Source organism: Anarhichas minor, unplaced genomic scaffold (assembly GCF_050575085.1).
Source record: "Anarhichas minor isolate MPS153535 unplaced genomic scaffold, ASM5057508v1 ptg000040l, whole genome shotgun sequence".
Lineage (NCBI taxonomy): Eukaryota > Metazoa > Chordata > Actinopteri > Perciformes > Anarhichadidae > Anarhichas > Anarhichas minor.
The window spans coordinates 11,542,644-11,555,282 of NW_027466486.1; the positions used below are offsets into that span (position 1 = coordinate 11,542,644).

The 12,639-nt window shown below is 44.8% G+C and overlaps 1 protein-coding gene across 1 annotated transcript in view; it reads right to left on the reverse strand.

Annotated features, from left to right (window-relative positions):
• The window catches only part of arhgef10 (Rho guanine nucleotide exchange factor (GEF) 10), a 34,676-nt gene extending 22,286 nt beyond the window's left edge, over positions 1–12,390 (reverse strand). Inside the window, exons 1-16 of the mRNA XM_076108515.1 lie at positions 12,354–12,390; positions 8,471–8,869; positions 7,197–7,556; positions 6,308–6,344; positions 5,937–6,025; positions 5,560–5,616; positions 5,095–5,282; positions 3,989–4,105; positions 3,354–3,465; positions 3,042–3,154; positions 2,868–2,945; positions 2,608–2,787; positions 1,893–2,009; positions 1,539–1,631; positions 889–1,059; positions 310–455 (exon numbers count right to left, since the gene is read on the reverse strand). Coding sequence (XP_075964630.1) covers positions 310–455; positions 889–1,059; positions 1,539–1,631; positions 1,893–2,009; positions 2,608–2,787; positions 2,868–2,945; positions 3,042–3,154; positions 3,354–3,465; positions 3,989–4,105; positions 5,095–5,282; positions 5,560–5,616; positions 5,937–6,025; positions 6,308–6,344; positions 7,197–7,556; positions 8,471–8,869; positions 12,354–12,390 — 2,294 coding nt within the window. The remainder of the gene's footprint in view (positions 1–309; positions 456–888; positions 1,060–1,538; positions 1,632–1,892; positions 2,010–2,607; positions 2,788–2,867; positions 2,946–3,041; positions 3,155–3,353; positions 3,466–3,988; positions 4,106–5,094; positions 5,283–5,559; positions 5,617–5,936; positions 6,026–6,307; positions 6,345–7,196; positions 7,557–8,470; positions 8,870–12,353) is intronic.
• Between the last annotated feature and the right edge of the window lie 249 nt (positions 12,391–12,639).

Genomic DNA, 12,639 nt, shown 5'->3' on the forward strand with positions numbered 1-12,639 from the left:
AAACCTCCAGATCCAGTGTGGTCAAAAGTCACCCGAGGTGACCAGTTTCATACGTGTGCTGACCATTTTAATTTAGTTCTCTTTAAGACAGATTCTTACCGTCAGGAAATCTTACTTACATTAAACACATTCCTTTAAGTGAACTATACAAACAAGACCACAACAAAAATACACACACACACACACACACACACAACAATTAATTTCTAAATTTGTAAAGTAGTAAAGAGATTACAGGATATTGCACCCAAGGTGCAAATTAGGGGACAGATTCAGGGACAGGTCTGTCTGGTTTGCGGGCACTCTTACCGGATGTTGGGCGTGGCACACATGAGAACGTCATTGAGGAGGAAGAGGCGTCTCTCCTTGGTTTTGATGATTTCCCCACGCTCATTGTAGACCGTCTCCACCATGTCGTCGGAGCGGATCAGGTAGCGGCTGCCATTACTCAGAAGCTAAGAGAAGGGGATGATAAATGATACGAACTAAACTCCTCTGCCTCATATAGGGTATCCTGTAAACACATGAGTGGGTGGCGGCAGATAGACAAATAATTACACCTTGGGGAGAGCTGGTATTGTGTGCATATGTGAGAAGCCACGCGCTAAACATATGCTATTCATGCAAGAGAATACTTGAAAAAAAAAAAAAATGTGAAGTGCCGGATGGCTGCCCACACTGGGACGGAGAGAAATGCCACAGCATATGCTCAAAGACTCGAAACATCATCAGCCAAAATGTGTGTACTGACGGCGCAATGAGTAAATCATCAACTCAAACCAATCGCACGTGCAACAACCTCATGTGTCAAGAACACGGACTCCGTTATGCTACAGCATCGTACTGTACGATGATTCAGACCACACACACACTGAGCAGTGGGCGGACCTTGTTGAGGTAGCGTTCGTTCATGGCCTTCGCAATGTGGCGGATCTCGCAGCGTTGGTCGGCTTCCCTCTTCTTTTCGTTGAGCTTCTCCGCCAGTGTCTCCAGTTCGGCCAGGGCCATCTGCAGGGGCAAACGGTCTGCGTGACCCACTGGCGTGTTCTTCAGCATGTCCTGATGAGGATGCACAGAGAAGTCACACTTTAGTCATCATTCGCTGATTTATACACACACACACACTGAGGACCTCTCTCCCAGTGTTTTCTAACCAGTACAACTATCCATACATCTGCATAATTGCATCCCACAGCATTTGAAAGCATGCTCTCTGTCTTCTCATCCATTTTTCTATATAGCACACATCCTCATGACTGAAGTGTTTTTATAACATAATGTGCTCTTACACGTTTTTACGAAAAAAATAAAGCAATCCAGTGTCCTATATTTTCTGCAAGAGGCAGAGGAAAAGTCAATATGCCGAGCAAGATTAAAAGAGATCTGAGAAAATTATTTCCCCCGAGACCATTTCTCTGGTTGGTAAGAACTTTGAAAAACAGAGCACCTTGATTTATGTGTACGGCACTCCCTCTGCTGGTCAATGAACATACCACACACTGTCTTCTAGATTACTGTAAAGTAAGAATTCATCAAACCTGAAGGAGCAGAATGAACTGTGGGAATCTCTGGATAGGTTTCATCATCAGGCCGTACAAAGTCATCCGGTCGCTGCTGGTCTCCTGGCGATGCTGTAGGTGAGAAGACGGGTCAGTGCAGTGTAGCGAGAAACCAGTCCAAAGATTTTTAGAGGATGCATTAGGACGTAAAAGCATGCCAGCAGGGTAGCGAGTTGTATTTACCAGGCAAATCCATGTACTTTGAGTAGATTTATTTTGCATTTATCTGTTATATGTATTGAATGTAATTAGCTGTCTTTAGCACAACAGTAAGAACAAAAAATCCAAAGATAACATTTATTCATGACACCGTTTCAACAGTTTTTCTCAAACCTTGAGGAATTCCAGGAAGCCAGGTTTGGCGGCGCACGTCTTCCTCACCACTGCCATTGCGGTGCTGAAGTTGTTCACATACTCACTGTAGGCATCCAGCACCATGGACTTTGAGAACTGTGGAGGAACACAAATGTTTAAAACACATTACAGCTGGGGTTGGGATCTTCTTCAAAAAAATGTTTTTGTGAAAAAAAAAAAAAAGCGGTATCTGTAGCTCTAAAGGCTGTAATAAGGCTGTCCAATTATTAACTTCAGGCCCATCGCTGTGTGTGTGTGTATATGTATGCGTATGCACGTGCTGGTGTGCAAGTTCTGCTGTTTTATGATGCGATATGAATTGTGAGGTGACAGAGGGTAGTGAGCAGACTTCAGATGGGTCTCACTGCTCCTCTGATGTCATGCCAGGAGTCGATTTTCTTACAAAAACCAGGAAGTGATGTCGTGAGCAGGGACTGTGGGAAATGAGGCCTTTTGTGTTGATCCCTGCCTCTGAGTCGCTAAGCAGGAAGAAGGTGGACTACATGCTATAATAGAACAGACTTCAATTTCTGCATCTGCATGAGAGCATGCGTCTGAAGACGGTAAGAAAGAGGAGAGCGTGGCTGTGCTGCATGTAATCACAAATGTCATGAATATCAAACTAGTTCAGCTGGAATCAGGGGTACCACAGCTAATGTTAAAAAAAAAAAAAAGCTTTACAACCCCAGCTTACCGATGCAACAAAGACATCCCCGATCATCTCCAGGCTGTCCCACTCAGCAACGCGGCTTGCCAGGGCGATCTGGAACAGGAAGTGGCACTGCAGGATCTCACGCACCCGATAGAAGGTCATCTTCAGCTTCCTGTCGCTCAGCAGCCTCGGCTCCAGCTGGGACAGCGGCTTCTCATATTGCTGATAAAGCAGATAATGTGAACTGTGTTAACAAACATTTCAAAGTGGATTTGTCAATCGCCGCAGCCGCACTTGCTTACCTCTAATATCCTTTTCAGGGCGTCAAGATAGTTCTTCTCGCTCTCCAATATAGATCCCAGTATACATCTTCTCACCAGCTGTGGAGGAAACACACCAACACATTCGGCATGGTTTTCTTAAAACGGCAAAGAGTTGCAGAACTTGGGATAGACGTTGAAAGGCGCGTTTATCACCTGTTGCTGTGAAAGACCCGCTGGTGCTGGACACAGCACGGGCTCAACATTGAAACAGTCCACCTCAATGAAGAGTTCAGACTCCTCGTCCTCAAAACAGGCCGACTTCCTCTCTGAAGGATTTAAGACGAGAGAGCAAGTAAAGCACCAGGAATACATGACCGCAATTAAACAAACAAGCCTTCATGCTGAAGAGACAGAAAAATGCTACGTTGCCGTTTGCTAAAATGCTGAACCTTCTTTACATTAACACCGGTGTAACGTAAACAAAAAGCTAAAGGGATTTGCTGTTTAACAGAGCAAACTACATACCCTGACAGAATGACTTGGTTTTGATGAAAGAGCGTCCCTTCTTCACTGCAGCTTTGGTTTTCTCAAGTCCATCTTTGGTCCCTTCCTTAGCTGCCTTCACCAGCTTTTGCATCTTCGACGAGACAAAATACACGATTATCTACATCGCAAAAGTAACACAAATTCTATATTTGTCTACACCTGTGGCTGAAAAAGCTACTGAACTGAGAGCTAAGCAGGACGGCAGCAGTGTTAGAGGAGGGATGAAGGTAAACGGCAGGTCATGTAATACAGGACAACAGGAGAGCAAAGTCGACCAGAGAACGACACAGTAAGTGGGACATCAGCTGAAAGGAACAGATACTAGAAATACAGAATGACAGCTTTCAGCTACTTTTATTAGTGAAATATTAAAACTCAATCGCTTCACAACCTCCAAAGCACGAACGTATAATGAGACAGGTGAGTGCAGCAGACAGGGAGGCAAATGAATTGAATGCAAACCCATCACCAGTACCACCACCACCACCACCACCAGTCATTCACATCAGAGCAGGATGAGGGGACCGAGTCAGTGAGAGACGCCCAGAGTGAGAGTTAAGGGTTTGGGACTACTGTCTAGCACAGGCAGGTGAGGTGAGCCTCAGGTAGTTTACCTTCTGCTCGTGTTTCTGTTTTAACTGCTGCAGCTCTACCGTTCCCACTGTGTTTGCCATTAGATCTTTCATCTTTTTCTCATAGTGTTCTTTCAAGCGTGTCAGATCTTGAGAGAGCTAAACAAAAGCAAAGCAGGCGTTACTGGTTATGGTTTTGGAATGACCTCGCACCTTAGACCTACCAGCAAACTCACTTTAATCTTGATATACGTGTTGCTAGACTGCTGATCCTATCTTCTTCCAAAAAACATTATTTAGCTTAAACTCATTTAAACTGTGAATCAGGGGAAGAAATGGACTTTTCCAAAGAGCATGCCTTCCCCTTGATCTGATTTTTTTTCCATTAATGGGCCCAATGAAATATGCAGACAAATCTGAACATATTGGGAAATTAAGTTATACTAATACTAATCTGATTCACCTAAAATCAGTTTCTGAAAAATCGTCTATAACCACAATACCATTTGGTTTTTATTTGAGGTTTTTTCACAATGTTGCATTCATATGTAAATAATCATGTATCAACTCAACACATAACTTGTACAAAATGATTTATCTTGCCAGAAGCAATCATTAATATCTGACCACGGTTCACTGAAAACAAAAGCAAAGCTGAATTCTCAAAACCACAATCCAAAACATTAGAGTGCAGCACGCCGACTGTAAACCAGAAGCTGCAGAAACAAAGAAACTATTGATTCCGCATCCATGCACAAATAGACTGTACATTATTGAAATCAATATCCACCAATAATTTGACCAAAAGGTTCAAAATAGGCACATTAAGAGGATTTGTTTCAACTTAGAAATGAAAAATACAACTTCATATAAAAAATAAAAAAACTTCATATTCGCAAATATGTCAGATCTATATCAATGATAATGTATATCTGTAGATATGTATAGGGTAGAAAAGAAGACACAAGCCCTCTTGCTAATCACAAACAATTTAAAATGCAAAATTGCAGATTACAAATAAAAATGACTCTCTGCTTCATCCACTGCTGTTATCCACCCACCTACAGATGTACAGTGATATACGTGATAAAATATGTGTTTTGTCTGTAATGCTGTCAGAGCAGTGGGAGTGTGATTGTTATACACACATGTGTTTTCTTCTGGGGGGGCTTTCCTCTCATGAAGGCATGCGGCAGGCCGTTCTCAGGGCGACCTTCCCCGTCGCTGGCCTCGTCGTAGCTTTCAAACTCGCTGGAGCTCCAGCCGTTGTCGAGGGAGCTGTTGCAGCCGCCCTCCTCGCCGAGTTCCACGTCATCGTAGATCATCTCATCTGGATCTGTGTGAAGCAACAGGACAGACACAGAAAACGTCATCAGAAATACGAAGGTTTAGTGAGTCAAAGCACCCACAGAAACAATTTGTAGGGTTCTTCTATCAAAGGTCAGTAGCATAAATGTATATGCAGATTTATATCGAGTATTAGTATCTTAGTTTTTGACTAAAGAAATTAGGACAATAGAAGTGAAAGTGAGCAGTGCTGACAGGCTTAAAGCTACAGACGGGAACAAAAATACTGAATTTGTGAAATGTAGATTTCTTTTTTTTAAACAAACCTGTGTTGGAGTCAGAGTTCTCTCTGGGCACATCATCGTAAATCACCTCGTCTGGATCTGAAGCATAAAAAGAGCCGTTCACAACAACTAGTGTCTGATTTGTCACATCACACAACAAACAGGATGCAAGAAGGGATCTAAAAGAAAAAGCACGCACACACACACAAGGCTGTGCTTCCTCAAAAGAACAGGGAAGGAAGTGTCTGGGAATTCAGCAGCGTCAAAAGAAGAAACAGAGATAATATCCCCCTGAAGGCATGCACTGTGTGTGCAGAGGCAAGTACAGGGGACTGAAACAACAGCAGCAGCATTCTTTCCACGAAAATGATTCATGCATCCCGACAAGATGTGCAACTGTTGTGGGCATCGCTCCTTACTTTCCATCCATGCAGTGTTGGCGGGATCGGATGCCCATTTAGCCAAAGCGTCCTCTTCTCTAATAGGTGGAGACTCTTCAGTGAAAACACTGAGAAAACATGCAAACAAACACAATTATAACTGCAAAGAAATACATATTTTCTTAGGCAGAAAACCAATAAATAACTTAATTTTTTCTGTATTAATACAATGATATATCTATGGCATGGCATGAGGGGGGTTGTATTTTATTACACACTGGAAAGGGTTTAGTAAGCATGACTGTAACTGAAAGTGGGAAGTATACTCTGCGTACTTCTCTTGAGACATAGCCCTAAATGTACTAAATGACTGGTATAGACTTGCTTCAGCTGCTTAGTATGAAACATACCTGTCTGCAGAGGTGTTGACAGTCCCAACCACAGTGACTGCAGGTACAAAGAGAGAAAACATTACCGAGAGGAAACCTACAATGCTTACTATTGTTAAGAGCATGGAATGAAGGATACATTTATTATATTTAATATATCCTCAATATAATTGTTCCAGAAATCAGCACGCCGCATGTCAAGCAAACGCAAATAACTAACAATAAATAGATTAAGAAACTCCGTTGTAATTTTCCTCATACGCCTCCAGGTGTCACTGACGATTCGGTATCTCCTCAATTACCGTTCGATTTAGTCAAGATGATATTTTCTTATCAATGTGCTTCCACAAATGTCACTTCACAAATGTACCCAATTTAAAAATGATAAGACTATAAGAAGAGTAGAGATGACTGTATGTCATGGCCAGAACTTGCAGATGACAACACTGCAAAACGTGTACAATTATTTTCTACATCACACACACACACACACACACACATACACACACACACACACATCTATGACTCTCAAAACTCTTTTCCTAAAAATCTCAGTATTTCAATGTGGTGTGACCGTGGTAAGATAATGACAGTGTAATCAGACTCTTCAGCTGAGCCCGAGCCTGTGGCCGGGCTCAGCTGTTGCCAGATTTTAAGGAAACCGGAAAATCCTCACAGCACAGCACAGATCTTTGGGGAGGGCTAAATTTAGCCCCTACTTCCTTGTGGCAAGGCTTTGGGAAAAACAAGAGAAAGAAGAACGGACGGAGGATAGAAGCAGCTGAGACAGCATTTACGTGTCATTGCATTGCATCTCTAGGTCCGAGTGCAGTGAGAAAAGGAGAGGGAAGAATTTCTCTCAAAAGTAAAAAGCAAAACAAGAGACTTTTCTCTCTCGGCTCTACTTTACCGTCCTCATCCATGGAGAGGTGCCGAATGAGGACGGGTGTGGCGTACGTTGGTGTGATGAGCGGCACACCAGAGGGGGTTGCGTAGCCACAGGGCACTGGGACCGAGTATCCTGAAGTGATGCTAACGGGGCTGCTGGGGATATCCTGGGATTCTCCCTCCGGCTCCTTGGGCTCCGTTGGCGAGCAAGCGGTGGAGTCGGAAGAGGAGGGTCCATGCTGCTGCTCGAGCTGCTGCTGCTGCAGTTGGAGAGGAGTGATGTCGATCACAGAGTAAGGGTTGACTTTGCCCTGGGAGGAGCTTCTGGGGACGGCCTGTGGAGGGTGAGGGTCACTGATGGACTCGTCCTGGCCTTCACTGCCTGGTGAGCGACAGAAGATACATCACAATATACCACGTCAGGGAGAAGGATACTGAAATCTAAATGAAGTCTCTGACTGAAACATAGTTAGCCTGAAACTAACATTTGGACAAAATGCTTGCTGCACACGTAACACTACCGAGTGTTAGGATCCCACAGTGTTCCCATTCTTCCTGCTGATGCCTCACTTTTGTCTTCTTAACAGCTCAGTATTTCGGTTCGGCAGCTTATCAAAACTTAGTTCTGGGTTCATTAACCTGTTGGTAGAGCATCCCATCACACAGCGGCTTTTAGGCATTTTTCGGTTATTTTCCAGGCACCTTCACGCGAGTAAAAAGTCTTCTTTTACTAGAAACTGATCGGGTGGTCCACCTCAAGAATGGGAAAGTGTCATTCTGGATGAGCCTTTGCAAGCAGCTCTGGTTAAGGGCACAGAAGATCAGGGTACCATGTGGCATTTTAAAGTAGTAATTTTGAGAGGTGAGAATCAGAAGATATACAATTTCTCATGATGATGGAAATGCAAGGCCTGTGAGTGTTCAAATCACACATTCTTTAAAAGGGGAAAACCTGAAAAATGTGTGCAGTGTTGACGTCCCTTCACTGCAGTACAACAGAATGAGTGAGAACAAGTAGAGCCTAGCGCTTCCTGCTGCTGTCAAGGCTTTCAGTGATAAAAGCCAGACAAACTCCAGCACCAGGCAGCCAGAGATACAAGGTGTCATGAGAGAGACAGGCTGCCCTACTTTAGCATGAGCTGAAGGGGCTATATCACAGCCAGATAATGTACACAAACATGAAAGGGGAATGTGGAGAATTCTTTTTTTAAATCGCTGTTATTTGCAGCGAACTAATTTCCAAATACCGTAGTGCAGAGAAACTTCTGCCAATGTCAACACTTTTGGGATGCAAACCTGTTCTCGCAGGATCCGTCTCTGCGTCACCTTCAAGAGGAGGGGGTGGAGGTGGTGGTAGATCTGTCTCCATGTCATCAGTGCCCTCAGCAGCAGATGTCCCCTCTCCTTCTGCTGCTGCTGCTGTTGCTCCACCTGCTGCTGCTGAGGATCCGCTTGTGGCAACTGTTGTGTCTGCCGATGATGGAGCTGTGTCGGAAGGTGCTGGGGGGTCCGGGCCGGTGAGATGGCCCTCGGGGGGACCGACCCCCGTCTTGTCCCGATCATTGGTGCTTGGGGCAAGAGGAGCTGGAGGTGCAGGGGGCAGGCGTTCAGCTTCAGGGATGTCATCACAGCTGTCATCAAAGTCGAAGGCTTCGCCCTCGTCTTCATCTGCGAAGGGGACGCTGTCAGCCAACACTGAAACAAGAGAAGTCTTGTGAAGGTGAAGCGTCAAGCGTCAAGCATACTATTAAATAAAGTACTAATATCTAAACTTCTGAAAGATTGTGACCCGTTTATCTACTGCAACAGCCGAGTAGATACACGCTTTGTATACAAATGAGCTTCGGCTAATAACATACAGAACTCCTGGATGACAGACAATCACACCACACCGTAGGCTTTTCAGGATTTGGCGAAACACAAGTTAAATTTAGGTAGGATTTAACTCAATAATCATATAATTCCACTCCTTTAGAGAGTGTTTACAGATACGCTGTGGGTGGCAGTTTTAGTGCTTGGGCTGCTTCAAGTTAAAACACTGAGCCACAAACAGACTTATAATTAAGGGTGGGGTCTACGACAGCGGTATGTTTTCTTACACGAGGGGATCGGTTTCTGCACCCAAAAAAAAACACCAGCTGCTCTACTTTATAGCAAAGACAAAGTAGGGCAGAGCTGGGAGGTGTAGTTAACGTTCAAAAGGGGCGTCACACTCGCATCAGCGCACTCGCTTGGCAGCAGACAGGAAAAGGGAAGAACAAATGTCTTTCCAGTTTCCACACTGCAATTAGGCCTGCAGGAAGGAGGGCCGCTACTCCCTTCAGTGACGAGCACAGCCGGAGCTTTGCATTATTTCTGATCTGATGAACAGAGCGTGGGCCCCGAGTCAGGGAGAGCTCAGTAAAAAGGAGCAAGAGAGAGAGTTAACGGATTAGGAAATGCCAAGGCTCGACTTTCATCAGCTGGCTTCATGTTTTTGGGCCCCGAGCTGAATGTGTGAATGAAAGTATTTCAGGTTTCATTCAGTGGCGGGGTGAAAGAAAAAAAAGAAAAGACTTCAGCAAAGAAAACATTCAAAAATATTAGGCAATCCTTTAAACCGGGTTCACAGAAGGATAAACCACAGAGCCTGAATGGAAGGAACTCCTAATCGCACCATTTAACCCTTAAGTGTCGCTGGGCCAACCTGCAACTTTAAGGATGATATTCTATCTTTGTCACAGCTTTGCTTCAGAGCATACCGCGCATTCTTCGAGAGCACTTTCATCAGTAGCCACAGCTTGAGTGTATTAACTTACAGTCTAAAAAGCCGGATTTTCATATCCTGTGTTTCCCAAAGAAAGCAGAAAAATTCCAAGTTTGCGCAGGTTCATTTTAGATGTCACGGTTCGATCCCGAGTTTCGGCATTTTGACCTTTCCCTTTCTTCCCCCGGCCATTTCTGATTTGCAGATAAATGTGTAGATCCTCCACAAAGCTTTGCTGTAGCGCCATGGCTCTACCCTCTCCTTTTGACACATGTCAATATCCATTTCCGATGTTCTTCCTCCCGGACGCAAGTCGACTTCAGCATTTACGTGGCCATTTTTAAAGTTCAGCGGATAAGGTTATTCTCCCCATCAAAATACGCACGTTTCACCGTTGCAACATGCCGCGTTCATTGAAAGTGACCAAGTAAACCTTAACTCAAAAAGAAACTCCCTGTCGCAAAAACCCCGCAGTAACTTTGAAGTCCCTAAGAGCAATGTACACACAGCTACTAAATCACCGGTACGATCCCCTCCGGCTGTGACAGGTGGTTGTTCCACGCTGTAGCGTGTGAAGGAACGGTCTGTGACTAATGCTCCAGGTCAACACTGCGACCCCACGTCCATCTGCAGCCACGACTACAGTTACCACGAAAAGAGGAGGTGCACAGAGCAGACCTGGAAACAGAGATGCCATCTGTCTTTTTCCATGTGTTCCAGTAATGACACTGAGATAAGGCACAACTAGCTGGCTCATAGTCAGCGCTACTCCAGGACTGTGGGATGTATACATTCATATGCTCATAACTGCCCCGATGTGGACGCAGATCCTACCTCTGTGGTGTCGACGTGAAACACTGGACTTTGTCAGAGTACAACAGGGCCGGATTGGAGTGGATTTGGCCAAATGACGAGTCACAACCGGCCCTTCAGTAGTACATCTGCAGCCATGAGTACATGAGACCACTGATGGCCGGCTGTATGGATATTAGGGCTGTTAACGAATATTCTGATTTCAAATATGTATTCAAAACCGAATAAGACATTTAATATGGTGACAGAGAACTCAGACACATCACGTCCTAACAGCATTATGTCACGTAATGTAAAGAAACCACGTACCCATCAGCTGTGTGCTCCATAACAGACTGGAGATGTAAGCACTTTAAAAAAAGTGGGCGAGTAGTACTTCCTATCTTCGGACAGTTGTACTTTTTAAACAGAAAACACAAGTTTTATATTGTGGTATTTACTGGAAATGACAGCCCTAATGTGCCGGCAGCCTAATTATGGAGACTGTGCTGCTGGATGTGGACCTGACTTTACAGTGCAAGCACACATATGAGTACGTACACATACACACACACACACACACACAGTTATGTGAGGATCTTACAGCCCTTCTAAACTACATTGACAACCAAACCATGAGAGGATTTCGCTCATCCTTTGTACAATATCATGAAGCACACATGCACACACACATGCACACACACACCCTTGCTGAGGTGCCCATTGTCGATTCATAATGACAATATGGATTCTGTTCTGCGGACCCGTCTCCACTCTACTACATAATAGACCGCTCGAATGAGTCACTGGGTTACGACCCGTTCAGGCATCGCCCCGGCAACAAAGCAAGTGACTGGCCAGCAGGAGACGAAGCATTTCTCTGGCCTGTGTCAATCCCCGGAGGCTGTGTGCGTGTGTGTGTGTGTGTGTGTGTGTGTGTGTGTGTGTGTGCGCCGCAGCAGTATTCAGCATATTACTGAGGCACATTGTCTGGTATTCACAGCAGCACAGCACATTTCACCCTCCTCGCTCCTCTGCCCACACACTTCTCAGCGGAGAAAAAGAAGAGAGGAATCTGTGCCGTTTACTCCCACTGTCCAGCTTCACCCCCCCCCCCCCCCACCACCCCCCCCCCCAGGAAGTGATGTGACCACAAGACGACCCACAGAAGCTAGCAGGCGATACTTCTGGTCCAACACTGTAATCTTTTTCTAAAAACAGACAGAAATATGTGTGACAACACTTACACTCGCTTACAATCAATCAAAGTAATGTAATGTCACTGGTATAAGGGGGCGTGGCCACAATTGTAATAGATAGGCCACACCCAGTGGAGAAACTATTATGAAAAGAAGGGTGGGGGGGGGGGGAATACTACAAAGTAGTATTCAAAGAAGAGTAGAAAATCCTCACAATTTAGAACGACAGAACGTTTGACAAAAGTCCGAAACAGTTAACCGATTAGAGAGAATGCCTATCAAATAATGTCTCCATTCATCTGTTCTCCCATCACGGTGTCATCATTCTCAAAAGGTAAAGATTACGGCCCGTATGGGGATCGAACCCGCGACCATGGCGTTATTGGCAGCATGCTCACACCAAGCCGTGTGTGTGTGTGTGACAATGCTTTGTTGACTTTACTTTCAGGAGGCGGGGGAGGAAAGTCTTCCACGTCCATGCTTCCCGCTCTTCTCTTCAGACGGCAGCATGTAGGGGATCAACTACGCCGACACACATTCCTGGAGGAACAAGACAAACGTTGTAAAATGTCAAAAAATAGGTGGATGTTACACACACGTGTTTTCAAATCAATTTAGCACTGAAGAATGTTTCCATGCATCAGCGGTAAGGGACTTGACTGGCTCGGCATTTGTACGCCGGTCAGTCTCCAAAAAAGGCCCCAACCACACTTATTCATTCCATGTTA